At 42.6% G+C, this 26,389-nt stretch overlaps 1 protein-coding gene across 5 annotated transcripts in view; it reads left to right on the forward strand.

The window, feature by feature from the left end:
• Nucleotides 1-26,389, forward strand: part of SNED1 (sushi, nidogen and EGF like domains 1) — a 112,141-nt gene that overhangs the window by 14,547 nt on the left and 71,205 nt on the right. For 4 of the 5 annotated variants that reach the window (XM_066598474.1, XM_066598452.1, XM_066598459.1 and 1 more), the window contains exons 2-4: nt 19,802-20,089; nt 20,892-21,032; nt 23,246-23,408. In XM_066598474.1, the coding sequence (XP_066454571.1) occupies nt 19,802-20,089; nt 20,892-21,032; nt 23,246-23,408 (592 nt within the window). Of the gene's footprint in view, nt 1-19,801; nt 20,090-20,891; nt 21,033-23,245; nt 23,409-26,389 lie in introns of those variants that run through there. The other variant, XM_066598482.1, reaches the window with a different exon arrangement.

A 26,389-nucleotide genomic window follows, 5' to 3' on the forward strand; every position in this document is an offset into this window, starting at 1 on the left:
AAGACATGTATAAAATTGTTAAACTTTGGACCATCCGTTAACTTCTTCTAAAGGGGTTGTCCACTGTGGACATCCCTTTTTGTTAAGGACCTGGTGCCTCCTTAGCACTTTTGCTGGGAGAGCAGGCTGTGGGGATAGGTAGAAGAGGCTCAGAGGCTAGCTACACTGTTTGATTGTGCCCTTGTTTTACGCACGGATTTCGGAACTGTGCCCTGGCCTCAACGCGGGTATCTGATCCGAATTCCGAGCAGCATAAAAGACTCGTGGTCAGACTGAGGTTGACTTCCGAAGTCCTATGTAAAACAGAGGAGGCACAATTAAGCAATGTGGTTAACGCATAAGAGTAGAACTCCGCGATCGTCTGTCGCGGCCATGATTCACAGCCCGATATTGCCCTTGCCTGTGTGAAACTAGCCTTAGTGGGTGATTAGAGTCGGCATCATAACTCTAAAATGACTTACAATAGTGAACATGTCTTGTTTCCAGTTACAGAAGATAGAGAAGGTTTGTAATGGAAACATCTACTCTTAGAAGTAAAATATTGTGCAAGAATGTGTAAAGTTTTGCTAATTGGGATAGATGGTCTGTATTGCCTTTGTTCTTTATATCAAAGCTGGGGACCTGAATTGCGCACATGCCTGGTTGTACTTGGTTTTTGGGGGTTAATAAGCTGTCACCTTTTATTACATGCCAATCATCATTATTATTTTACAACACATTCCTGTCCTGGATATATTGTATAATTCTATTAGTTGGTTTTACTTGTTCCTTAGCAACAGTCCACATAATAATTTCTGAGCATTTATTGTTAAATGGTGACTAACTTTTCAAAAAGGCAATTTTTTCTCGAAAATGGTGTTTTTGTGCTGAATAATCACTAAAGTGCTGACCACTAGGGGTCTCTCTTTCTCCTGACTTGCTGTCAATTGCCTATTGTCAAGTGATGTTATCTGTGTCACCTGAGACCATAAGAGGACAAAACAAGAAGTAAAGGAGGGGGAATAGTCATTATGCTTATTGACCTCTATGGGAGCAGATGGGAGGGAGGAGGAAAGCCAGAAGCAGAGACTCGCACACAGATGTGCTTAGAGCTAATGGTAAGTGATTTACTGCTATTTATTCTCAGCTACACTCTTCAGTTCTTCTGTACACTGTTCTAAATGATGATGTTATGTTTCTGTGTGTCTGTTACAGAATTTGCAGTTTTCTGCGCACAGTCTATAGAACACAGCACAACATTAAGGCCCTTCCCAATGGTTTAGAGAGAACTGAGAATCACAGATATAAGTTACAGACGAAGAAAATGCAGAATACAAGTCATAATGGCCAGAAATAGTGTTATTCACACAGCAGCTGGTTCTGTAAAGTCATATGAAAAGTTAGGTACGCTTTAAATAAAAGTGAGTTTGTAATCTGTTGCTAAGGAGCAACTGACTTTATTTTAAATAAGGTGTGCAATTTATCTCCTTATATTCCATGCTGCCCTGGACTCTTATCTCAGTTACACCTCCATGTGTAAAAGGAGGGGTACCATTATTAAATACATATTAGAGAACTGCTATTGCAGTGACCTAATGTAAGTCTATATAAGAGCACTTCACCAGAGGCCCTCCACACCAGAGATTGCACCCTGTATTTGGTTTAGATTTCCATTGTTTCAGTTACCAATAGCAAATCAAGGAGCATATGCAGTAAGTCCGTGAAGCAAGATAGCATTGTGGAGATACAGTTGCTTATATTTGATTCCAGCAGAAAAACAGTTCTCAGCCTATGGTAGACTAGGGATCATCTTGTTAAACAACACAAAAATTGAGTTTCCATTTGTAGGGTAAGAGTGAAGCTTTTAAAACTTTTTTAAGACTTTCATCCCATTTGACTATAATTAAATGCCCAGTTTATACTCTGCCAGTAAATTAAATGTTCACCCTTGAACTCCATTTCTCTAACCTAAATAGTTCTGAGTGTTGTGTGCTGATTAAATCCTTAAAGACCATGGAAACCTTTGTTAGAAAAACCAATAAAGACATATTTTACTAAGTTCTTGCAAAATAAAATGATGCACTAATCTATTTTTTTGCATTGAGTTTTTCTTCTCATGCATTTAGAAATCCTCATAATTGGTTTGCGGGCTCTCTTACATGCAAGTTTCTAGCTGGGAAGAAATCCCAGCACTAATCAGCTGGTCTCCCCCTGAAGTACCATAGCTCTCTCTCCTCTCTCTTCTTTCAGAGGCTTTGTAGCACAACCACACCCACTCAGTACTACACAACTATCTGTTCATCTATCTTATCCAGGGTAGCTGCTGGTCCTATTCACCCTCACTGTTGATATGAGCATGAAATTCACCTGGAGTGAATTATAGGGAGCCCTCTGTAATAGTAGCTTTCTCTGCTCTCTTTCCTTCTAATCTCCTCCACCAACCCCAGCACTGTCATACAGCCGTCTGTAATAGCTGTAATAGCATAAAAGTCGAAAAGCAGTGAAGGCACATTCATAACAGGAGAGCAGGCAAGTGGAGGAGCTGTCAGTGAAAAACAATTCAAGTATAGAAATCCAGCCATCAGAAATTTTCAATGAAAATCAATTACAAAAAGTCTTCATTTCCAAAAACGTAATGATTATATAAAAAATGTGCAAAGATGTACATAGCTTTTAATATATCTTTATAGTGGTGATAGCTATGTTAAGCTCCCCCGGCTTCCTTTAGTTGTAAGAACCCCACTATAGTCAATGAGGGTATTAGTGTATCTTGATGCCACCAGGAAGCTAGGAGTTTGACTGGGGGAACGCCCTTGTCACACCCATAGCTCCCCATAGGCTGACGTCCCAAAGGTCCTAGAAGCACGCTATGCATTGTTTGTTGCCTGCCGAGGACGGTTAGGGTTAGGGATGATGTACCTTTTAGCCTTACATGATTAGTTTTTTATAATTCCATGTTACATCCCTAACCCTCACCGTCCACGGCATGCAATAAGCAATACACAGTATGTAGCAAGACTTGATATTCTTCAGCCGCCGTGCAGGGCAGAAGGGAGAGGCGGGGAGCTGCAGAGATGAGCCGGGACCGGAGATTGAGCGTCGGCTGTGAGCGACATAAACAGGGGACAAGATTATTATACTTACCAGGCAGAACCTGCAGCCGAGCCTTCTCTGCAGCCAATGAGCTTCAGGGGGCGTCATCAGGCTGTCAGTCTTGTCTCCACCAGGACTTCCTGGTGGCGTCAAGATACACTAATACCGTCAATGAGATCCTTCCAGAACATCTTGGATCCACCAGTTTAAATCAGCCAGAGGCCTGAGCGCAGATCTGAATGTGGCCTTAGATGACCTTTACACAATATCATCAATACCGGAAAAAATTTTTAAAAAGAAGTCTGTGCTGCGTGTGTACGATGGCGAGCTGCAGAATCCATCTGCAGTACAGAAGATACAGCGACAGAGCTGGTAAGGGCGGATGCCACTTCTGCCAGAGACGGATTCCGCATGCAGAATCTGTCTGTGCCATGTGCAGGGGGCGTCACTCTTCACCCAGTTGTTGGTTGTGTTTACATGGAACAACTGTCACTTGCGTATATATGTGAATTTTGTTATGTAGTGATTTTTTTTCCCATTTCTCCACTTTTGTTGGTCATGCCCCTTGGTCTCCACCCTCTGGCAGGAAGGGAATACTTTTATATAATTTACTACTTAAAGTAACAGTCTCTTTTCCGCCAGAAATGTCACTTTTATATATCTCTAAGGCTAAAAAAAGGTCTACTTGGGTTTTTCCTCTTAGCCATGCATCAGTTTATCCCTAGACTAAGGAAATCTCCATCACCTCCCATGAGATTAATGTGGCTGGAGGCCCTAGACAGTATAATGGACATGGAAGAACTTGGTGTGATTGATGACAAGTTTTCCAGCTTTCACTTTATCTGAGATTCTTGGATTCAGTTTTGTTTGTCTTCTGGCTCCTTAATCGTGTTGAACCTCAATAATTACTTGTCTCCACGTTTGTTCCTCTTTTTTCCTAACACCTTTTCCTCTCAATCCCTTTCTCCTTTCTTTCTTTTTCTTTTTTTCCTCTCTATTCTAGTTTTTCCAAAATTTTGTCCTAAGCCACCTGTTTTCTGTTAAAAGGCCCTTTTCTGTGAGGCTGGATTCACATGGCTGTAGGCATTTTTTACGTATGCCTGCGCCGTAAAAATGCATGAATCTAACGTTTGCACGCACGTTCAGATGGCCCGGTGCATATATGCCAAGGCCGCAATATGACTTGCCTCCCCCTCGTCGGCTCTCTGCCTCTCTCCTCCCCTCTGTCTATTTGCAATGGGAGGGACAGGGTGTAGCTTAGCTCCGCCCCACTTTCTCCCATTGCAAACAGCTGGAGGGGAGGAGAGAAGAGGAGAGAGTTTAGCAGTCATGCTGCTAACTCCCTTCCACTTCCTTTATCAGGCCACTGTCATTGGCTTTCATAGGAATCTATGCAGCGGCCGACATATTTCGGCCAGGAAGATAGTTCCAGGACTATCTTTCCTGCCCAGCATAAAAGCGCCTGGCACTAGATTTGCCGGCGGGGCGCTTTTACGCCACGGGAATACGGCCATGTGGTCTGATGCATTGGAATCTAATACATGAGATAGTAACGTATATCGGCCCGGCGTGAAAACGACGGCCGATATACGCTTGTGGGAATAATCCCTGAATGTGATATGTAGATGTAAAGTTTTGTTGGTCTGACAATGTAAACTGTAGTACTGTGACACATTCTGGCTTCATCTCATTTGTAGCTTTTCAATAAAAATTATTTTTGAACTAAATGGGTTTTCCAGGCAAATACCATTGATGACCTATCCTCTGGATAGGTCATTAGTAGTTGTTTGCTGGGGGATCTGCCACTCAGAATCCCCCATGACCAGCTGTGCAGCATGGCCACATGTTATCATCTGGGTCAGAGTGAGAAGTCTCAGAGGCTGCTTCACCCCCATTGATTTCAATAGGAGTTCTGGACAATCAGCTGATCGCCGGGGATCTTGAGCAGCGATTCCCCAGCAAGCGGCTCTTGCTGACCTATCCTGAGGAGAGGTCATCAGTAGTATTTACCTGGAAAACCCCTTTAATGGCCGAGTATATTAATAGACACACTAGGGTATAGCGGTCCTGAGTGGAATGTGGTGATAGTTTTGTGGAACTTTTGGAGTTTCTGTTTCGTACTGAAGAAATGTTTCTCTTCGGGGTATGATTCTTGTTAATACTCATTTAATCCGTGGAAAGTAAGAGTATATGTAAATATTTTCTTTCTGACACATGGATGCCCATAATTGCACCTCATTGTAGATCACCTCCAGTAACTGAAGTCTTTAATGTTCTCGCACACCAGAAGTATTCTGCTCACACAAGTGGCAGTGTTTTCTTATGTAACTGTGTGAGCCTCTGTACAGTTCTATATACTGATACTCCTGTACACAACCTACAGATCCCAGGACTTTGTTTACATGCAGATTCTTTCCAGGTTAGAATTTAATTATTTTTCGCATACCATAACATAAACATGTTTACTTAGAGGCGGTTTACCCCAAATCATAGCTGCACCTTTCATGTTTAAGATAGGGTGAGATACTGAACACATTTCTTGTTACGAGGTGTTTTCCGTCCATATTTATATATGAAACAGATCTCCGTCTCTACAGAGTACTTCATCTGTGAGGACTGAATGGGCAATGGAAAGGTAAGACGACCCTACATGAAAAAGAGCTTGGTGTATGTAAAAATATATTTTAAGATATGTATCTGGAGACACAGAACTTGTGGGGTGGTATGGGGTGGTATGAGGGACCTAAAGCACGCAAAAAAAAAATTTATTGCATGAATGGACGTTGCATGAATCGATCGAGTCCCAAGTCACATTGACGTGGAAATCTCCTATTCACGCGGTGTGTGGCAGAAAAAATGCGCTGCTGTTCGTAATTCCCTCTGTCAGTAGAAATCCTCCTAATGACGTCTAATGTCTTAAATACAGCCACCTGTCTTCTTTTCGGAGTGTTGGACACAGCTAAACTCCTTTCCCCTCCCTTTTTTCCCAACTCCCATAGGAGTCTATGGACACTCCTGTGTTTTGTGCACCAAAGATAGTTCAAAACCAATATTTTTACACGCAGGGAATTCCAGTTGCTGAATTTCGGTCGTTGATAACCAATTAATTTATTTTTTGGTGCGATTTTCTTTTTTTTTTTTTTTTAATTTAATTAAATTTTATTTTATTAAATTTATTTATTCCTTTTTTTTGCACAACTAAATTTCCTTCGTCTGAATGTTTCCATAGAAACCATTGGTCTTAATAGTCGCAACTTTTTTGTGCGGCTAGCTTAGCTCTGCAAGTTCCCTCATTTGAACAAGCTCTCAGACCTACTCACTCGGACAAGCCTGCTTGTGAAGCTCCATGTGCCGTGCTCATTGGGCCTTCTTTGTGAAGCCTGCTCTCTTTCACTTCCTTCTCTAAGGCCTTATTCAGACAGGCGTATATCTGTCGGGTTTTCACGCCTGGCCGATATATGCTGCCCCTCTCTGCAAGGGGAGGAGGCGGGGCAGGAGCTAGTTCACTGAGCTCCCACCCCCTCTCCGCCCCTCGCCACTGTTTGCCATTGGAGGGCTGGCACTGGGGGGCAGCGTATATCGGCCGGGCATGAAAACCTGACCAATATACAGCCTAATTCCGTTAATAAGGTCCCTTAGGGCTCATTCACACTGACATATATGTATATCTGTATTATGCGCGTAATATGGAGTGCTGAATCCTCGTTGATTTGCATTGGGGTATTCAGACCTGCTTTTTTCACATGCATGAAAAACACCCAGCATGCACCAAAATAGCCCATTGTAGTCAATGGTAATGTGTAAATACGGAGTGAATATGCGTAATGCATTCCATATGGTGTGAAAGGATTGCAATTGTTTTGCAATGATTTTAATAGAAAACATCTCACTCACCTGCAGATCGCACAGCATGTAAGTGCCATGCGATATCTTTTAAGGTCCCATTGGAAACAATGGCGAGGCATTCCGAAGGATCGCCCAAAGATAGAACGTGCTGTGATGTGAAGAAGTCCATATAAAAGAGTGGTTTTTCATAGACACTTAATTTTTGTGTGCATTACATAAAACCCGCGCAAGAATATCACTCATGTGAATAAGCCCTGGGTGAAAGGTTAGCGCTGTAAATGGACATACATTGATGTAGCTGCGGCTGTAGTCTTTCCTTTATCAGCCCCCTCCGGAGCGCTACTACTGCAGGGTCTGCTCTGCTTTGGAGAGCTCCCAGCTTATCATCCTGTCTCATATAACTGAGCGATTTCCCCAAACACTGGCCCACCAGGGACACTAGTGCTGCACACATCCAGGTGACAGCTGTCAGCTTGGCAAACAAGCAAAGCAAATCAAAAGTAGGATCAGATTTTATGTAGAAAGTATAGAAATGGACGATTTGCATTTCTTCTAGGAGAGAATCCTGATAAGCTATCGTGTCTTTGGCTGCCCCGGAGTCTGCTCGTTGTTTACAAAGTGTTTAATTGTTTCCAGAATGATTTCTTCCCATAAACTAGCATTTGATACTTTTAGGGTTTGTTCACACATAGCGGAAGAGGAAAATTACATGGCAAAATCCACAGCATTTCCACCTCAAAACCCACACAATTGGTTTGACTTGAAATCGGCGGCTGATTTCAGCCTGCGCAGCGCCCCTTTCACCTCCCTGTACTGCGCACTGCAGCACCCGGAATGCAGTACACACTGACAACCACAACTGAGCACCGTCGGACATGTCATGCAGAAGTGGCATCACATGACCAGCACATTGCATAAATGCCGGCAGCAACGTTCAGCAGCAGTTTTTGGTGTGCGCTGCGCTCTGGAAGATGAGTGGAGTGCTGCGCAGTCTGAAATCGGCTGCGGATCAACAGCTCCTCTCCAGTCTAAATCCGCAGCAATGGTAGGTGTGGCCAGACTGCAGCTCATGGCTATGGAGGACTACTTCTGTGCATGGCTGTTGCTAGTAAATTGCAAATTTCTCCCAAACTACTGCGCAGATACATATAGCAGACATATCACTGCAATCAGCGTGACAAGCAATACCTTATGATGGTCTTGGAGAGGGGTGCAAAAAGATGGTGACAGAGTCTCTCTATAGAGTCTTCCCATGCTAGTAAGTTGCATTAACCTATGTAGATAAAAACTGCTTTCTCCTTGCAGCCACAATATCTGGGAGCAGTGCGCGGACGTTATATCACATTGTTAGGCCACATCGACTGCTAAGTTCTTTCAGAGGATGTCCTTCAGACTTCCTAGTGTAGTAAACAATCTGCAAGTGCCAAGCTTCCCAGGCAGTGCAGAGCAATGGGGGAAATTCAGAAGACATTTAGCACAGTCAATGGAGCTAGTGCATGTTCAGATCTGCAGCACCTCACACTGCATATCCACGGTAGAAAGCCAAGGATCCACCTCGGATTCTGTAGTAAATCTGACGTTACTATTGCCTTATGTTGGAGATCATCAGAATAGGTTTTCTGGAAGTAAACAAGAAAGTATACATTCATTGACAGCAGTGAGGGAACTTGAAAGGAAATGAAACACAAACACACTAGAATATTACTTAAAGGGGTCATACTAGAATCACACGGTATTCCCTATCCACAGGCTAGGATCGGTGGGAAATTCACCACTGAGACCCCTGCCAATCTTTAGAATAGGGGTCCTGTGTCCCTCTCTGCCTGTCACTGTGAGGACACTTCTTCCCACCACCACAGTGAAGTCAGAATGAATGGAGCATTGGTCAAGCATGCACGGTTGGCCCTCCATTCATTTCAATGGGGCCAACATAAATACTTGAGCGCTTGCCCTTCAGCTGTTTCTGACAGTTGCATTGAAAATGAATGGACTCATGGTGAGGAGGACGCGGAACCTCTGATCTCGGGATCGTGGTGAAATACTCACTGATCGGCAAAGTTATCCTCTATCTTGTGCATAGGGGATAACTTTTGACCATGGTACAACCCAATTACATTTCTAGTATACTGTATAGTGATTAGATGCTAACTGAAAAGGACTTTCTGGAAGATATCACCTATAAGATTCTCGCAACACCTGGGATCATATAGGAAGCTTTTACATGCAGACAATTGGCAACTACTTCAGTGTGGTTTGTTATTCCCCTGTATTACAGAATGTTAGACTAGATGGGATGGTGTCTCCTTTCTACCTTCCTAACTAAATAGCTGTTATATTCTTATAAATCACATTTGTTTTTCCATGTGTGAGTGGGCATTGTGGTTTACATACAAAGAATTCAGAATGCAGAATTTAAAAGTCTTTGTTATACATGTAACTTTTTTATGTGGGTTGCTAATAAAATTTCATTATCCCACAAAGAATTTAGCATCCCCAGGGGTTTATAATACTTCCCTGGTTCCAGCTGTTCACATAGATATTGCTATGTGGAAGTTAGAAAACAAAACATTAATCTGCTGTTACTCAACACAGCAATTGCTTCTATTATTCTTCTTGCGTATGTACAGCCCCACCAGATCAATGGCGCTTAAAAAATAAATAATAGAAATAATCATTATTTAGGCAACACGCATTTAGCTAGGAAAATAAATGAGGATTTTCTGGTTTTAGTGCATAATGTATAAATTTAAACATTTCTATACTTAATATATGTTGTGTATTTTTCCGGAAGCTCCAAAGATTTCACTCCATAATGTAAATGAGGAGAACCGCTGAAAGCAGTGCATGTAAATGCAGATATTGTAGGGCTTCTCTGCAGTGTGAACTTAGCATTACAGTTAAAGGGGTTGTCCCGCGGCAGCAAGTGGGTCTATACACTTCTGTATGGCCATATTAATGCACTTTGTAATGTACATTGTGCATTAATTATGAGCCATACAGAAGTTATAAAAAGTTTTTTACTTACCTGCTCCGTTGCTGGCGTCCTCGTTCCCATGGAGCCGACTAATTTTCGCCCTCCGATGGCCAAATTAGCCGCGCTTGCGCAGTCCGGGTCTTCTGCTCTCTTCAATGGAGCCGCTCGTGCAGAATGCCGGCTCCGTGTAGCTCCGCCTCGTCACGTGCCGATTCCAGCCAATCAGGAGGCTGGAATCGGCAATGGACCGCACAGAAGAGCTGCGGTCCACGGAGGAAGAGGATCCCGGCGGCCATCTTCACCGGTAAGTATAGAAGTCACCGGAGCGCGGGGATTAAGGTAAGCGCTCCGGTAAGCTTTCTTTAGGTCCCTGCATCGGGGTTGTCTCGCGCCGAACGGGGGGGGGGGGGGGGGGGGTTGAAAAAAAAACAAACCCGTTTCGGCGCGGGACAACCCCTTTAATACATAGTTTGCTTACCCCCCCCCCCTGTAGAGATGAGCGAGCGTACTCGGTAAGGACACATACTCGAGCGAGTATCGTCCTTACATAGTACCTGCCTGCTCACCCGCAAAGATTTGGGTACCAGGGGGGCAGGGAGATCTCTCCCCCCCCCCCCCCCCCCCCGCTCCCTCCTGCTCACTCCCACAACATAGCGCTCACCCCCGCCGGCACCTGAATCTTTGCAGGCAAGTACTCGGTAAGGACGATACTCGCTCGAGTATCTGTCCTTACCGAGTACACTCGCTTATCTCTACCCTCCTCTGCATAGGTCACAGAGCATGTCTAGAACAGTCTCCCATACAAGTCAATGGTCAGCTCCTGTCCATTGTGTGAATGGCCTATGAGGCTGCTGTAAAACATCTCTATATTCTTTAAATGCTGTTAAATGTAACTCAGGCAAGATGGCCGCCCCAATAGTCATGTATAGACAACAAAATTAAAAAATTCATCAGAAAATGAAAACAAATTAGAAAAATTTTATATTTTAATATTTCTCCATTTGGTTTAATTAATAAAAAAAATGGGTGATTATAGTCCCTTTAAATGGTCACTACATTTTCAATAACTTATGCTGATCTGATCAGCAGTGGATAACTAACTAAACTGTTCTTTGCTTTATTTACCTTAAATCCACTTCCTGTTCTGCCATTCTCACACTTGACAGCAGGAAGTGGACAGCGGGTTAGGAGTACTAGTTTTCTAGTACTTTAGAGGGATTTTTAAACACAAAAATTATCATCTTAGGTAAATGAAGTAAATAGCAGTTTTGCAGGGACCATCGGGACTCCCATTCTTAGGATCAGTGGGGGTCCCAGCGTCAGACTCCCAACGATCATGAAGTAATTTCCATTTAAGTATCTTTTATTTGTTTGAGCTAAATACTATGACTAAACCCTGATGAGACAGCAAGCTTCCAGATGTTTAGATATGAGCTGAAGACCTCCTTGTCTGGAAGGTCAGTGTTCTGCCAGATCTAACTAATGCTGAGTAATCACAACTGTAATGGGAAGATTTTAAACCCACTGACTAATTAGCACTTTGTTCCCCTAAGGGGGTTTTCTGGGCAGATACTATTTAAAGACCTCGGTATAATTTAACCCTTTCCAATCCAATTTGTATCCTAGTTTTCCTAGGGGGCTTACTTTTTTTCTGCCATTATACAACTGCGCTGTCTGCTGGCTAAAGCCAGTACTGCATGAGGTGACATGTTGGATAGGCTCCGACAGCAGAGAGGCTGGCAATATACAGTAAGAGAAGCCCGACGGACGTCTTCCAATATTGGAGCTGTACAGCCTTAAATTATAATGTCTTTAGACGTCAGACAGTGAATTGGAAAGCGTTAACAGTAGAGATAATCACTAGGAACCCGCCACTCTGTATCCTGGCGATCAGCAAATTAACCATGCCGGCTGACATTCTAATCGGAGGCAGAAGCTTCATAGAGGGCTTCACTCCTATTGGAAACAATAGACGCGAGGCCTCCTATTCCACTTTTACGGCCGACCTCTGTGTTGGTGCCACGTATCGCTCCCATTGATTTCAATGGGAGTGAAACTCTCTATGGCGCTTCTTGATGACAACGTCTGGCCCTACTGCACTGACAGCGGCGAGCGGAGGGTCCTGACGATTACCAATTGATGACTATATTGCGGATAGGTCATCAGGAGTATTTAGCCGGAAATCCTCTTCAAAAATGCGACATTATAGCGGGCTATCTGCCCTATTATTTCAGCTAATAGCGGAGGGCTCCATGCATTGCAGTCTGCACTATTAGCTAAAGCCAAATTGACGTGTTGCTTTCTGCAAATCATCCATTAAAACAAAACCCACTTAGTTTCAATGGGTTTTTGTAATACTGCAAGGAATAAAAGCACTTACACAGTGGTTCCCCACATAGCATTTTAGGGGTTTCCAGCAACAAGACCACCAGAAAATAGCTTGAGTTAGAATGCCAACCCCTACAAATAAAGGGTTTCTAAAGTGTCCTTCCTTCAGCCAGAAGCTTATGGCAAAGTTTACATGTTGGCCTAAGAGGACTGTTTCATGTGGCTCAGTGAGTCACTAGTAGTTCGAGGAAGCTTTAATAGAGGTGATTTATATTTATAGGTAGATTGTTATTATGTTTCCTACCTCAGTTTCCTCTTAGCATTAAAACATTAAAACGATGTCCATGCAGTGTCCCTTCCCACATTCAATTACTCTCAAGCACGTCTTTAGCCCACATCCTGAAAACTTATAAATAATGAGCCACGGATCCCTGATTTTGGAAAAATATGGGTTGAGGATAATCCATCATCCTGTAAAATAATAAGACTTCAGTACGAAGTTGCTTCCATATGTACATAGTGTGAAAGCCTAGCCCTCTCCGCCAGAGGAACATGTTCTTGACATAACTCAAGAGCATGAGAGTATGTCATGTTTACCAAGAGCTCTACTAAGAGGTCGCCCACAGAGATTATGGTCGGAAGACCGTACAACCCCTGGATATGCTGTTTCAGCCTCCACAACCACTAAAGTGCAGCTAATAGTATTTACATAGCAGCATTTAAACGGTAGGTTCTGAGGAAGTATGTGGTCATGGGGACAGATTTTGTCTATTAATCTATTAGCTTTTTCATTTTCTCGTTCTTTTTTTCCTTAAAAAAAAATCATAGCTCTTTAATTTTTCCGCTCACATGGCTACACGAGGGACTGTGTTTTGTGGAATGAATTGTATTTATCAATTTTACCATTTAACATACCATATAAAGTGCTGGGGTTTTGCTTTGACAGCGTTAGTATGTCATTTTTACTGTACTGTGATCTTTATTCTGTGCGTCAGTATGATTATGGTGTACCAAATTTATAAGTTTTTTTTTCATATAGTAAGACTTAAAAAAAAATAACATACCTTTTAAAAAATTAATGTTTCATTGATTTGGGTTATGTGAGGGCTCTTTTTTGCACGGTTACTTGTAGTTTTTTATTAGTATCATTTGGGCATGCATATGACTTTTTGTTTGCTTTTTATCCATTTTTTTTTCTTGGATATGGGATGACCAAAAAAGCGCAATTCTGGCATTATGTTTTTTTTTTCTCACTGTGTTCTCTGTGCCGAATTTATAATGTGATATTTTAATCATCTGAACATTTGTGGTTGCAGTTGTGACTTGTAAAAGCGCTATATATATATATATATATATATATATATATATATATATATATATATATATAAAAATTTTAATTTTTTTTTTTATAATCAAAAAAATATTGACTATTTGACTTATGGACATTTTTCCATAGTCCCTACAGGGAGCTTGATTTTCAGATTGTTTGATTGTTCATACTGTATACCGCAATAGCACAGTACTGCATTATAGTGTATTCTGACAGTCTATCGAGATGTGCTACAGGCACGCTTAGGCAATCATTCATAGCAGCCCTGGGGGCCTCCAGAAGGTGGCGATGGCTGGGCAAAATCTGTACTGCACATGTGCACCAACGTGCCAGTCGGACCATCCGCAGTACAGATTAGGAGGAAGAATCCGGACAGGTACGCGTGGTCGCCGGCTGGGCACAGGGTCGGATTCTGCTGCGGGATCCCGCATGTGGAATCCGACTGGTTCGTGTGCAGGTGACCTTACAGTGTTAGGAGCACCCAAAGTTCATTCATGTGCATGGGCAGCGAAGGTTAGCATGTCTGGTCTGAATCCACAAAAGAGCTACTATATTACAAATTGGTTAAAATGTAATAGTGTGGTTCGAGTTTTAGGTTTTCCTAACAGGCATATACTCGCCTCTCCCCGCTTCTGCTCGACCCTGTACTGCTGCTCCGGAATTCACCTCTGGTGTCACGTTTACAGGCTGCCCTAGGCTTTTCATGGGATGCCACAGGTGCCGCAGCCAATAACAGAGCAACTCTTATATCCTTCCCTGAGGACCCAGATGAGAATCAGTAGGGAGGTATCTAGTCTATTTGCTTTACATAGAGAAATGTGACAAGGCTGCCGGTTGTCACCTTTATTATTTGCCATTGTCATTGTACCCCTGGAAGCTGCGATCCCAAATACTAAGATTTTAATAGGTACTTATATGGAAAAAGTGGCGTTATACGACTACGATATGTTCACTGATCAGCAAGTTATCTTCTATCTTGTGCATAGGGGATAACTTGTAACCATGGTCCAACCCCATTACGTTTCTATTGTACTGTATAGTGATTAGATGCTAAATGAAAAGGACTTTCTGGAAGATATCGCCTATAAGCTTCTTGCAATATTGGTGTCCATTCCTTGACAGAGCTATTTTGGTGGCACAAGGAGGACCTACACAATTTTAGGCAGGTGGTTGTAATGTTATGACTGATCAGTGTATAAAACATGAATAGAATGGGTCTACCACAGCAAGAGACACTCATTGTTAGAGAATTTTCGGTAAGACTCATAGAAGGGGATTCGGAGCAGGAAATAGCCTCCTATTATAACCACATCTCCTAATAGGACATATGGAGAGGTATTGTCAAGAGGAGACAGCATCTTCTAAAGGACTTTTCCTATTGATGACCTAGCCTCAGGATAGGTCATCAGTGGTTGATAAGTGAGGATCTGCCATTCTGGATCCCCACCGATCGACTGATTCCTGGGCCCACTGTCAGAGTAAACCGCAGAAGCAGATAACGCTTTCGGTATTGCAGTAGCCTAGTTTGGTACTGCAGGCACAGCTCCCATTGAGTTCATTGTAGTACCGAACCAAACAGCTGCAATGTTGACCGCACTAACGGTGGTCTTGGGAATCAACTGAGCCACGGGGATTCCAAGTGCTGGACCCCCACCACTCAACGATTGATGACCTATCATGAGCATAGATCAACAGCAAAAGTCCCTTCTCTAACTAAAGATACTGGGATATGTCTTTGAGATAATATTAATAAGGCAGTAATCATTCTTAGGATGCATGTCAATGGCAAAACACTGACCGCTTCCTCTACGTGAACTTACATGGCATTGAGAGGAGGTAAAACATTTTCTGTGTTTCTTTGTTTCTAAAGGTCTCACTTTGCATTTAGTTCAGGCTTCTACGCTGGGAAAATTGACTCTGCAGTTTTAATGGTGAGCTCGCTCTCCAGTATGTCACTGATAATGTCCCAAAACACTGACTTCTATTACTGTCAGATGAAAGATTCGGATCTCTTAAATACATGCAGCTGTATGGGGGAAGGGGAGCTAAAGGTACTTTCAAACATAAACAAGAGCGATCATTTTGCTGAGTCTGTACCTTTAAAGACCGAACTTTCCCACCAATGTGAGTGTGAATAACCAGACCATGCCTAAGGGAAGCACAATGAGTGTACTGGGGCATCATGTAAATATTAATGTTAGCTGTCTGAGGCCGACCTCGTGTAACCCCATGGTGTGAGAGCCACGGAAATCTGGGAATGGTTAATCAAGGTCAGAAGGAATGAGTAAAGATTAAATTGTTTACATGATAGAGACTGCATGGTATATAATATTTGTTTATTCAAATAAAAGGAGGGGGAGATCATGCTGACTCTACAGATATCTGTGACTTATTAAGTTCTTCCTCCGTATGCTGCTTGCTAATGGTATTTTTTTTCCTTGCAAGCAATAATTGTGATGTGCAAACGAGCATCAGAATGATGTGGGATTTGGTGTGTTCTAAGGGTAATGTTCTTAGGGTATGTTCCCTGGCCTTCACCACTCTATAAAGAACAGTTCCCGTGAGTCCAGGGGGATGACTGGATTACATTATCTACGCAGATCCCTCCGAAGTATTAAAAGATGTAACCTCACATAACTGAAGGCAGAATGCAAGAATATTTTGTTCTACATGTTTTTAAATGTTTTTGTATGTGTCTTAGAAAAAAAGTATAAGAAATATTAAAGAGTGTGGAAACCTTTTGTGCTTGAAAAATCAATACGCACATATTTTACTAAGTCCCTGCAGAAAAAAAATTAGGCACTGATCTGTTTTTTTGCATTGAGTTTTCCTTCTCAAGCATTTAGAAAGCTTCGTACTTTATTTGCAGTCTCTCCTGCATTTAAATTTCTGTCAGGGGGTATTCTCAGCACTGATCAGCTGGTCTCTCTCATGAATGTACACAAGCTCAGCTCTCCCTCACGTCTCCTCTTTCAAAGGCTGTGTAGCCTAACCACTCCCACTCAATACTACACAGCTATCTCTCCATTTATGTCTTCCTCTTTCTGAGTAGCTGCAGGCCCCACTCCTCTTCACTACTGATAGTGCAGAGATAACTACAGAGGGATGTAATTCACTCTGGTTGAATTTTTTGCTCTTCTGTCCTCCATTCCCCAGCACTGTCATAAAACCCTTTATAATAGCTTAGTGGAAAGGCAGTGAATGCAGGCTCACAACAGGAGAGCAGGTTGGAAGAGGAGCTGTCCGTTTACTCTGACTGACAGAATTTTTAAGATTTCAGTCCTACAGTCAGCAATGCCTTGGAAAAGAACATAAGCATAGAAACCAAACAATCAGAAATTATTAATGCCAACCAATTACAAAAAGGCTTAACTTAAAAAAAAAAAATCATTCAAAGGTATACATGGCCTTTAAACCCAGGTCAAAACTTCAGTTGCCTCCAAGCTACTCTACTATACCCCAACAGAGCGTTGGTCTATTGGCCTATATGCAGCTCAGTCATGTTCAAGTGAATGGGATTTGGCTACAATATCGGGTACCGCTGCTGCAAAATGTACAGCACTGAGCCTGGTATACTGTAAAGACACTACCCTAAGGGCTCCTTCACATTGGCCATAAAATTGTGTGAGATTTGTGCGTTGTGAGACACACAAATCTCGCACAAATATGAAATCCATTCTTTCAATTGAGTTCATTCACACTTGCGTCATTTCCCTGCATGGCTCTGCATTGCAGTGGGATGCAGAAAACAAATTGCAGCATGTTCTTTCTTTTAGCGATACCGCCCATTGTTTTCAATGAGAGAAGATTGTGAAGCAGCCTGTGGTGCTGAAGGAATCTCCCATAGCGAGGAAACAGAGGGGGGAGTAAGATGCCCTTGAGATCTCCCCATATTTGGAGAGATAGGGGGTGGGGCTAGAAGGCTTTCCCCCCAAGGGGATGGTGCTAGAGGGGGTTCTCATAGTGATTCCTCTTTAGCCAAGTGAGGTGGCGGGGCTACAGGGATCCACCCTCTAGCCCCTAACCCCTCTCTTGGCTAGAGAGGAATCGCTATGAGAACCCTCCTAACCCTGCCCCTCTCACCCCCACTCACTGGGGAGGCCTCAAGTCCTGCCCCTATATCTGCAAATATGGGGAGATCCCCTGCAGCTCCACCTCCCTTTTTCTCCTCGCTATGGGGAATTCCTTCAGGCCCGCAGTGATGTGAGGCTGTCTCCATGTGAAAATGCCTCACATCCAGGGTTTTCAGAAGGATTGCGAGGGCGATATCCAGCCGTGAATCAAGGCGGGATATCGCCCTCGCCAGTGTGCAGGAGTCCTAACATTGTGGCCTCTCCAAACAGCTGATCAGCAGGGGTGCCAGGAGTCCCCCCCCCACCACCGATTTAATAGTGATGACCTGTCCTAAGGAAAACCCTGTTAAAAATATAGTCAGCATAAACCTTTGTGATAAGGGTTGTGTGTTGCTGTAAGACCTGCTTTCAATTGATCCTCAGTTCAAGCTAGAACTGGCTTCCTTGCTGACGATGGGACACGTTTCTCGTATGTTTGGGTAATATAGACCTAAGCTACCTTTTCATAGAACAACTATCGTTCATATAGTTACTCAGAAAAGTCGTTGAAGTGTATGAACGGCAGTCATTCCTTTACTTTTGATTGACAGAGTGATGATTGTTCATAAATGGAATCTTCATACAAATTAATTCGCAAGTCATTCAAATACAAACGGCTGTGACTTTACACCAGATGACTTTTGATCAACCAGCGACTAAGTTTTAATAAGCTCAAACAAAACAACCAGCGACTTATCACCCTGTTGTTGGCCATGTTTAAACTGAGCAACTATTATTTGAATTTGCTTTTTTAAGCAATTATTAATCCGATAGTCATCCTATGTAAAAGTGCCTTTAGATTCATGACCATTGCCATTAGCCAGTACAGTATAGGCTTGCATGTTTTTGGTCATTGCCATGTAATTTTCTATCTTGGTTGTAAGGGTATACAGAAAAAATGAACCAGCTCACCAGCAAGATGCATGAACTTGGCTGGGATCAATTGCAGAAGACAATTGACTAAAGATTCAGTATAACTTGGTATTGTCATTCTGAACTTAGAGGTTCAGTGGGCGGTCCTATCAGTGATTCACCTTCAATCAATCCCATGATGTATTAGCTGAGGCTATACCATTTCCGCCTGCTGGTGGGACAGTTTTATTCTCATTATCTTTTATATACCTTAATAAGTTACAGACCATAAGTATACAGTCAGGAGGATGAGCTGTGATCTCCTTTATTATAACTATGCAACAGGAGCTGTGTGATCTACTCCAAAGGAAACGAAGGATGAGCAGCATAGCCGAGTGTATAATCAAAGTAGCTGCATCTGTCTTGATGCTCCTTTATTCAGGAGCATCAAGACAGATGCAGTTACTTTGATAATACACTCAACTTTGCAGCTCATCCTTTGTTTCCTTTTAAGTAAATCTATGTGGACCTAGGAGTCAGGTCAAACTTTAGAGCTTTGCATTGCAACTTTCACCTCCCACTGACTGTGGTCCCATTGGAAGTGCTGCTGCGACATATTTTCTTGAAGGAGCTGTGTGATCATCATCCATAGAACAGCATCATGCAGACTGTGAAATTGACTAGAAAATGAACATATAACATATAAGTAGATCTGAGCTGGTCACAACTGAGGAGAGAGTTGCCGATAGGAAGGAATAACTAACCAAGGTAACACTAGCTCCAGCTAAAGGATGAATGAACAAAAAATTTCACCGGATTGCCCCTTTAACAAAGAAAGTTGTTCTAACAGATTGTATTAATCTAGGATTGTCTGGAGTTTGTTAATCTTACCATAATGCAATTTTTCATCACTCAAAATAAGAAAACACTTTTTTTCTGTTAAATTTATAGGAATATCTTTTGAAAACCATTGACTTGCAGTTCTTTTACATATATATAATAACTTCCGTATGAGGGATTGTTGCTTTAGAAGAACACTAAGTATTATCCAAGATTCCCAACATATGCAAAGCGCTCTCTGGGAAAAATTAAAGGGCTTGCCCACTTGTAAACTATTGCTTTCCTATCCTTGAGATAGGCCACCAAGAGTAGATCAGCGGAGGTCAGCTTCTGATCAAGGGGGAAGTATACCATGCTTGAGGGAAAGTATAGTGCAGTCAGATGTACCTCCATATAAAGTGCAGGTTTCCGTCTATTGACTGTAAGATTTTTGCTTCTGTTTTCCAGGTAAATAATAATGGGGTTGTGTCTTTCCTTCGAGAAGTGTCTCAGTTTACCCCCGTGGCATTTCCTATTTCTGGTGACCGCAGAGTGGTGGCAGCATTTTGGGCTGATGTAGATAACCGCAAAGGAGGAGATGTATTCTATCGAGAGACTGAGGACCCGAGAATCTTGAGCCTTGCCAACCAGGATATACAAACCTACTTCCCTGAATTATCTGACTTCAGTGCTACATGGATCTTCATTGCTACTTGGTACAGAGTCACTTTCTATGGTGGAGATGCCAATTCGCCTGTGAGTTAATTGTACTAAGAAATATTCAGTTTATGTATAAGTCACACTGACAGGGCAGTGTTGTGGGAGCAGTCTTTTTAATATTTTACATTCTGCATTTTAACCCTTTCAATCCACTGTCTGACATCTGAAGACATTCTGATTGAAGGCTATACAGCTCTGATGTCGGAAGACGTCCGACAGGGTATTCTTACTGTATATTGCCGGCCGCTCTGTTGTTGGGGGTCTCTCCAGCATGTCCCATACCACAGTACTGGTTCTAGCCAGCAGATGGTGCCATTGTATAATGGCAGAGAGAGAAAACCCCCTAGGAAACCTTGAATCCAAAATTGGATTGCAAAGTGCTAATACCTCTGAATAATGACATATATCCCGACTGCAATGAAAGGGTGTGCCCCATGAAATGAACTTATTGAAGTGATGGCACTGAAATGAATGGAGTGGTAGTGTGTATATGTGACCACAACTCCATTTAGGGACCTTCCTTCTCGTGATCACGGGGTGTTCCAGCAGTCAGACCCCCGCAGATCAGAAACATATCCCCTATCCTGGGAGATAAGTTCATTTCTTGGGAAAACCCAGCTTTAAATAGTGTAGATGTATGTTGGAGAAAGTCAGTTTCCTTGCCAAGATTCTGCCTAATTGTATTTATGCTATAACCCTTATTCTTTCATTAGTCGTCTTCACCATTACCATTGAAATTAGATTAACTGCATGATTTCTTTTTTTTCACCTTGTCAACAGCTGCAATTACAACTATAGATAAGTTCTATATCTGAACACTGATATTCTGATTTTACAGATAAACACTTTCCAGATAGTCTTGATTACAGATGGACTTCGAGCCTTCACCATCTTCAACTATGAGACAATAGAGTGGACCACAGGTCGACATGCAAGCAGTGGAGGCGACAGTTGGGGTAGAGGTGGCATTGCTGCGCAGGTACGGTATTTTATCAGCATGCCCCCTGTGCACACACATTGTTATTTGGGTACTTACATATATAGTGCCCTCAGTAAGCAATGGAACAGAGCGGTCCTTTACCTAGTGAGTGTTTGCTAGATCATTAGTCACATTGTAGAGCATCAAAGTTAAATGTAAACCAGCAAAAGAAAAGTTGAGCATGTAGTAAAATCCATTTACTTTGACCTTAAGGATAATATTCTATTCTTTCTTTTTATGTTTATCAGGAGTATACAAATTAGTGTTCTGCTTGTGTGTAGTATAGTTTTATGTATGGCACAAGGTTTCTACCTGTGTTTCTCAGCTCTAGTACATTTGCAAGCCTCAGTATTCCATAGAATCAGTGGCACTCCTACATCTGGAGTCATAAAAGAAGTCTGTTCAGTTCTCGGGCTCCTAAAGTAACATTCCATACGAAATGTAAAAAAAGATCAATGCAGAATCTGCAATGGAATTGACATAGGCTGCCAATTTTAAATTTGCATCATGTCAATTTATGCTGCAGATTTTCAGTGCAGATTTCAGCTTTTTAAATTAGGAGGTAAAATCCAATTCAAAACCTGCTGGATTGGTGCGAATTCTGGCACAGATTTGCTTTATGTGAACATAGACTAAGGCCCAATGTCTACTTGCACGCACGGATTCCACTGCTGAATCCCGCAGCAAAATCCAGCCGTGCCCGCGGACATGGGGAGTAAAAAAAGGTTTTCTTACCTCTCCGGCTCCAGCTCGGATCTCCTCTGCCCCGGCCGGATCTACTTTCATCAGCACGGCGAAATCTCCTGCTTTCTTGCGGATCCGCCCACAGCCACAATTACAGCTATGGCTGTGCCACCGATATGACGGCTTCCATTGGCTTGAATGGAAGGCGTCCCACAGAATCCGCAAACAAAAATGGAGCATGCTGCGATTTCTTCCCAAAAAAATCACATCCGCATGCTTTAAATTGCCCTGTGGATGATAGTGCATTCCTATGGGCGCGGATCTCCCGCACGGGAGACAAGCGCAGAGTTTATAATTAAAATCCGCACATGGACATTGGGCCTAAAGGTGTTGTCTCACGAGGACACGTTTTTTGCAAAGCAACCGATCAGAGCTCAGCTCTTGATTTTTTTAAAATTTCTCTGAAGTATTGAAAGCTGTACTGTGAGATAAGGAGGACTTCTTTCCTGTTCGATAACTTTGGTAAATAAGGCAATGAGTATTTCAGTTCCTCACCCTTTGCTAAGTGCACAGCTTAGTATACTGTAGCCAAATTCTCTTTCCTACCTAGCTGCAAATGAGAAGGACATTATGAGGACAGATTTCAAGACTCTAGTTATGGAAAACAATATTTGTATTCATTGACAAGAAGAGATCCTGAATTTATCACAACATACATCGCAAGGTGTACGACTTTTTATTATGGATCTTACTGGAATTATTGAACATCAGAAAATAAAACAAAAGATAGTCTCAGGTGAGGTGGGAGGGAGGGCTAATGGTAGATGGAATACATGAATGTCTCAATATTCTTTTGGTAGCCCTCAGCAGATCGTTCAGCACCTTGTACACTGTAGATGGCAGGCTGTTCGTGGCCCGAGAGTGTCTTGGGTCGCTTTTGCACGTGGCGGAATCACTGCAGGGATTCCACAATGGAATACATGCAGCGATTCCGCAAGAATTCTGCGGTGGACGAATCTGCATCTTAATGGTCTGGTTTTGACCGCGTATTCATTTGCGGAACAGTTGCCGAATTCAACCCTTGTATTTTAAAGGCTGAATGCTGCAGCGCAATTCCACAGCATAAATAACGGGGCTTTCACATGGTGGCAAGTGTTATATCGGGTCGTTTAGTCATGGTCTGATATTGCACTCGCCCATGAAAGAGCCCCTATTCTTGGTTTTGTGAGGGTTGGGAAAGGGCCTGATTGGTAGATAAATACGACTTGGAGGTGTAATGGGCCAACTCATGGGAAAGAAATAGAATGCATGCAACCTTATAGAGTTTTGCACTGGAGACTCCTTACATACAGACATAGCTGGAAACAAGATATTAGACTCCTGTGAGTTAATCTAGCTGACAGGAAGAAACCAGGACACGTCTGGCAGAAGCTTTAATGTGGTGGATTTCCATGCTGGAGGATCCGATTTTTATTTCTTGCACACATTTCTTTATTGTGTCTCATAATGCACTCCTCTTTGTCTCCTAGGCAGGCTTCAATGCAGGAGATGGCTGGAGGTATTTTAATATTCCAGGCTCTCGGACGGATGACATTGCAGGGATTGCAAACACGACTAATGTAGGAATTCCTGGACGTTGGGTTTTTCGGATCGACAACAACCACGTGCAGGTTGGGGGATGCGGTAATGCAAGTACGTGGCACCAGAACAGAGGATTCTTCTTATGTCTCAGACTTCTTAAAATGATTTTGAAGATTGCACATCAGCAGATGTTTGTATTGGTTGTCTGCTTCTGTTACCTGGTGACCAGAACAACTGTGTTACATTATATTCCGTATTTTTTTTCTTTTTTGTGATGTTTATTTTGTGATTCTCCTGGAGCATTTTCCCTAAAGAAAAACCACAAAAAAACAAACTACCAAGTCTTTGAGTTTTCTTCTTCTAATGGTCCTTTAAGACTGGCAGATAATCTACCCATGCTAACGACCACTTACCGACTATGATCATGACGGTCAGCACTGGCAGATTATCTGCCCTATGGGGATGACCAATTGTTAAAGTGATTATTCATCCCCATACAGCTGTCATTGATCAGCTGCACATTGCTCCTTGTAAATGAACATTCGCTTGCTCAACAGTTGATCATGCATACTTCTACATAGCCCATTTGTAAGGCAAACAAACATTTGTTCAAGTCCAATAATCTGCCAGTGTAGAGGACCTTTAAGGGGTGTCCCACTTCTAGCTGCAGTAAGCAGATGGCTCCATACAGTGTGCAACGGCCCAGGTTCAATGGGGCTCAGCCTGCAGTACCAACCCAGGCCACTGTGCAGTGTACAGAGCTGTCTGCAAAACACCTAGAGGTGGGACAACCCCTTTAAGGAAAGCTGTCTGACAAATATTATGTTACTACATCTTCCTTTAGTATGTGTGATGCAGCTTTTCTAGCATTGTGAATGGCAAGTAACATAGTTTGATGTGATCTGGGAATGTTTACCTGCTTTAGTAAGCAGCATTGTCATTCAGGAGTCTGAGGAATGCTGGGAGACAATTGGAGCTTTAATGGAATTACTATATATACTCAAGTATAAGCCTAGTTCTTCAGCACGTTTTTTTGTGCTGAAAAAGCCCCCCTCGGCTTATACTCGAGTCAGGCAAGGCTTAAAAAAAACTTCCATACTCACCTCCCAGGCGGCGTCTGTGTCTTCCGCGGCAGTGCGGCAGGCTGCTTGAATTCTCTCCGCTGTCATCTCCCGCCGTCCTCTTTGCTCGGCTCTGTCATCCCCAGTCATTAGCGCTGTGTAAGTAAGAGCTGTGATTGGATCAAGCAACGGCCAATCACAGCTGGTGCTCGATCATGCACAGCCAATCAAGCTGCTTTAGAATTCTCGCCATTGTCCTCTCTCTGCTCGGCTTTCAAATCCCCTGCCGTCAGTGCTGTGTAAGTAATCACAGTGATTGGATCGAGCGCCAGCTGTGATTGGCTGGCGCTCAATCCAATCACAGCGCTTACTTACACAGCACTGACAGACCAAGCAAAGAGGACAGCGGGGAGAATTCAAGCAGCTTGTCGCACAGACACAGACGCTGGCTGGGAGGTGAATATAGAGGGTTTTTTTTCACCCAGTATATACTCGAGTATAGCTCGGCTTATACTCGAGTCAATAAGTTTTCCCAGTTTTTTGTGGTGAAACTTATTGTCTCGGCTTACACTTGGGTCGGCTAATACTCGAGTATATACGGTAATATTGGACATTTTTCAGCACATAGGTAGAACTAAGTGGCTTTTTTAACAATATAAATGAAAAGAAGAACTCAGCAGCCTATATTCACCGGTGATTTATTTATTTTGGAGGGGAAACACTGAGGGTGATTTGAGCTAATAAATAAATGGGAATGGCCTGCACTCTTCTGGAAGAGATTCTATAACACGTTAAGCTGCACATTATTTCATTTTGACATTTATATTTTAAAAACAACATTTGTAATGCGGGCAACTGTAAATTATATTCTCTCACATTAAACAAACCCTTCAGGAAGTGCAACTTCTAGGCAGAATAAAATGGCTGACAGGGAACTGAGCTACATTCAAACAATTTATTAGCTGCAAAGTAGAATAGAGAAAGCCTTATACAGCAGCGTGACATGCCAGGTTAAAACCTTGCTAATCCTTAAAATGCCAACACATCTGGGCAACACATTACTGCCCATTGAAATGGAATGTTGTGTTCCATTGTTGGGAGTTCTGGAATCCACCAATAAGTAAATATTGACCTCGGCCTGTGCCAAGGAACCCGGCTTCTGTTTAAAAATATTTGACTTAGAATTCAATGAAAAACAAATATAAATATAAGAAACAAAGTGCTCTTTCTCTGCTGGCATTGTAGAACCGTGAAGCTAAAGAAAAAAAAAATCTCAAGCTTATAATGATGTATGAATTCTCATTTTTCTTCCGCTTTCTACTAAAAAATATATATTTAGCTTGTACATACAGTAGCAATCTTCCTGGGCACACACAGAGCAATTATTGAAGGGATATGATTTATGAATGACCCCCATTGTCACATTAAATCAGTGAGAAAATGACCGAAGCTTGGATAAATCGTCACCTTTTAACTGTACGGACTGGCTTTAATGGAAATGTAACACAATCAGGATTTATTTTGTTGCATAACATCTAAAATTTAAAGGGGTTTTCGGGTAAATACTATTGATAACTATCCTCGTGATAGGTCATTAGAAGTTGATCTCCAGGGACCCGCTGTTTTGGATCTCTGGCGATCAGCTGATCATTTGGCCCACTCTCAGTCCAGCGGGGCTAAATGTCATCATCAGAGTCAGAAGCGTCATTGAGGGCTTCACTCTCATTGAAATCAATCAAAACTGAAACTTCCTATTACACTTTTGGCACCTCTGGCTCCGACACTGGGGTCTGATATGGAAGTGTAACTGAAGGCAGTGCTCCAATTGATTTCAATGGGAGTGAAGCCCTCTGCTTCTGTAGCTGACCCCGATGGCGACGTCCAACCCTGCTGCACTGACAGCGGGCCGGACAATCAGCTGATTGCCGAGGATCCTGATCGACAGGTCACTGGCAATCAACCATTGATGACCTGTCCTGAGGATAGATCATCTATAGTATTTGCATGGAAAACCCCTTTAAAGAATGAAAT

This window comes from Eleutherodactylus coqui, chromosome 1 (assembly GCF_035609145.1).
Source record: "Eleutherodactylus coqui strain aEleCoq1 chromosome 1, aEleCoq1.hap1, whole genome shotgun sequence".
Classification (NCBI taxonomy): Eukaryota; Metazoa; Chordata; class Amphibia; order Anura; family Eleutherodactylidae; genus Eleutherodactylus; species Eleutherodactylus coqui.